Source organism: Sorghum bicolor, chromosome 5 (genome assembly GCF_000003195.3).
Source record: "Sorghum bicolor cultivar BTx623 chromosome 5, Sorghum_bicolor_NCBIv3, whole genome shotgun sequence".
Taxonomy (NCBI): Eukaryota; Viridiplantae; Streptophyta; class Magnoliopsida; order Poales; family Poaceae; genus Sorghum; species Sorghum bicolor.
The window spans coordinates 36,729,117-36,732,549 of record NC_012874.2 but is presented as its reverse complement, the minus strand read 5'-3'; the positions used below and the strand labels follow the sequence as shown (position 1 = coordinate 36,732,549).

The window sequence follows — 3,433 nt, the reverse complement described above, 5'->3', positions numbered from 1 at the left end:
TTGAAGAGCGACCCAAAGATGCAAGAGTGATTGGAACAAAGTGGGTCTTCTGGAACAAGAAGGATGATCAAGGCAAAGTTGTGCGCAACAAGGCAAGGCTCATGGCAAAAGGCTTTTCACAAGTGGAAGGCCTTGACTTCGGTGAAACCTTTACACCAGTGGCAAGACTTGAAGCAATCCATATCCTACTTGCATATGCATCTAGTCATGATATCAAGTTATTTCAAATGGATGTGAAAAGTGCTTTTTTAAATGGATATATTAATGAGCTTGTCTATGTTGAGCAACCCCCCGGTTTTGAAGACCCTAGGTATCCCAAGCATGTCTACCGGTTGTCCAAGGCTCTCTATGGTCTCAAGCAAGCTCCTAGAGCTTGGTATGAGAGGCTTAGGGACTTCCTCATTGAGAAGGGCTTCAAGATTGGGAAAGTTGACACAACACTCTTCACCAAGAAAAGGAATGGGAAAATCTTCATTTGCCAAGTTTATGTTGATGGTATTATTTTTGGCTCTACTAATGAAGATTTTTGCAAGGAATTTGGTGATTTGATGTCCAAGGAGTATGAGATGTCCATGATTGGCGAGCTATCCTTCTTCCTAGGTTTTCAAGTTAAGCAAATGAAGGAAGGAGTCTTCATCTCTCAAGAGAAGTACACTCAAGATCTTCTCAAGAGGTTCAAGATGATGGATTGCAAGCCAATCAAGACTCCCATGGCATCAAATGGGCATCTCGACTTGGATGAGGGAGGTAACCCAATTGACAAGACTCTCTATCGCTCCATGATAGGAAGTCTACTCTACCTCACCGCATCTAGGCCCGATATCATGTTTAGTGTGTGTATGTGTGCAAGATATCAAGCAATGCCTATGGAATCTCACTTGATTGCCGTCAAGAGAATTCTTAGGTATCTAAAATACACACCTTGCCTAGGTTTGTGGTATCCCAAAGGTGCAAGATTCCAACTTGTAGGCTATTCCGATTTGGATTATGCCGGGTGCCGGATTGATAGAAAAAGCACATCCGGAGGGTGCCACTTCCTAGGTAGATCACTTGTCTCTTGGATGTCAAAGAAACAAAACAGTGTTGCCTTGTCAACGGCCGAGGTGGAGTACATTGCCGCCGGTGCTTGTTGTGCACAAATACTCTACATGAAACAAACTTTGCTAGACTATGAAGTAGTACTAGACAAAGTACCTTTGTTGTGTGACAACGAAAGTGCCGTAAAACTTGCAAACAACCCGGTTCAACACACCCGCACAAAACATATTGACATCCGGCACCACTTCCTTAGGGATCATGTTGCCAAAGGTGACATATCTCTAGAGAATGTGGGAACGGAAAATCAATTGGCGGATATCTTCACAAAACCCTTAGATGAAGCTAGGTTTTGTATGTTGAGAAATGAACTTAATGTGCTTGATCTCTCTAACTTCACTAAAAGATAAAAGTTGTGTGTTGAAACTTGTAAATAGCTTTTGCTTTGCATATCATGCATACTAAAACTAAAATACAAAACTTGCATGTAGGGCTTGTCTAACATGGTTAAGATAACCCCTTGTGTGTGTGAAAAAGCTTAACCTTGGATCAAACTTGACAAGCATTAGTTTACTTTCAAGTATTGCATTACAACTCATATCATCTGCATGCTTGTTAGTTGTCTGTTTCTTTTCGGTTATTCTTTGAGCATCCGTTGTGTTCGTCCATAGATAGGGGGAGCACTCAAAGCTCATTATGATTCAAACCCCTAGCTTTATGGCCACATGATGCTCCTTGGCGATTTCTCGAACTATTTTCATAAAAACTACTAAGCCTATGGCTAATTATTTGTGAAAATTAGAGGGTTTGAGAGAGATCACTCATACCAGTTCCATTTTGGTGCTTATTTGTGTGTCCTTGAAGATGGAACTTGGTTGGGTCAATTTCGGACGTAGTGCTAAGTTGAAAAAGAATTCAGAGAGGCACCGGACGATGCACCGAACGCTGCCTCCGTGCGTTCGGTGCGGTGAGTGTGCCAGTCTGCACTCACAAGACGCAGGAACAGTGTCCCTGCAGCGTCCGGTGACGTGCGTCTGGTGCTCACCTGGCGTGCCCTAGGGCACCGGACGCTAAAGCTCGCGTCCGGTGGCCATCGTCCGGTGAGATGCCGATTTGCATACCTCTCTGCGCATGAGTCCGGTGGTCACCGGACGCGTCCGGTGCCACATTAAGAGCGTCCAGTGACCCCGATTCAGGTGCATATAACCCGCGCCCGGGGCATCTCGTGGGCAGTCGTTTTTCTAGCCCCGCGACTTCAGCCGCCCACGCGCCGTGCCCTAGGTCGCCGAAATCGCCGCTGCCATCGGATTCCTTTCTCCGGCGAGGTTTTTTTTCTCGCGCGCAGTGCTGCCCCAAAGGACCTTCTCCATCCCTTCCTCGCGCAGCCTTCCTCCTTTTCGCGAGTTCTAGGTTTTGGGTGAGTTCTTTCAACCCTGCCCTCAAGGTGTTCGTTTCAATGCTTGAATGGATTAAATTGTTGTTTTCGACGACGATTTGATTCGTTTCATTTATTCAGCACCCTGAGGAGTTGACTTTCATTCTCCGGTGGATTTCGTTCGTGATACTTCATCCGGAACGCGTCCCGTCTTCGGATCGTAAGCCGTTCGCGCCCGTTCTTTATCTTTTCTTGCGATCTATAGGTTTTCCTTAGCTCTAGCTATTACGTTTGCTTATATATACCCTATCTTGTCTATTTTCTGCAGCGCGTTGATCTCTTTTGTCAGTTGGTTGATTGTCGGCCGTTCGTTCAGTTGGTGGTTCTTGCAATGGCGCGTTGCAAGAACGTCAGTGGTCCGACAGCTGGCACTGGAGGTTCCTCTGGCGGTGATGGTGGAGGTGATCCTCCCCGTCGCCTATCAGCGGCAGAAAAAGGCAAGGGCAAGAAGCTAGCCACCAAGAAGCGCAAGGCCAGTGACAGAAAGGCAGAGGTGGCAGAGGCAGTTGCAGCAGCAGCTGAGGCAGCTGAGAGAGGTGGACGCTCAGGTGCTCTGAGGATTGGGGATGATCTCACGCCACAGCAGCGGCGTGCAGTTCTTCAGACAGAGGCACTCCATGGAGCCCCTCCAGGCACAGTCATGATAGGGGGTCAGTGGGTCAGAATTGTGGTTAGAGATCCAGCTTAGGAGGATCCAGTTACAGAGACCGAGGCCCAGGCAGAGGGTCCAGCAGAGGCACAGGAGCAGCCCCTCAGGAGGTCGACTCGTGCACGTACCCAGGCCACTCCTCGGACTGGTACGCCGGGCCAGTCTACCTCCACTGCTCGTGCTACACCAGCCAGAGGCACACCAGCTCCTCGACAGGGACCAGTGAGGATTCACAGGGACCTCACCCTTGTGTCAGCTAGGGAGATTCAGCAGCTGCGGTTTGTTCCTTTTCCCACCTGGTTTCCAGCTGCTAG

General features: G+C 48.2%; 1 protein-coding gene across 1 annotated transcript; it reads left to right on the top strand.

The window, feature by feature from the left end:
- LOC110435604 (uncharacterized mitochondrial protein AtMg00810-like) lies at nt 237–1,271 on the top strand (the record flags this gene model as incomplete). The annotated part of the gene is made up of 1 exon (XM_021461330.1): nt 237–1,271. A coding segment is annotated over one exon (1,035 nt), but the record flags the coding sequence as incomplete, so codon positions are not given.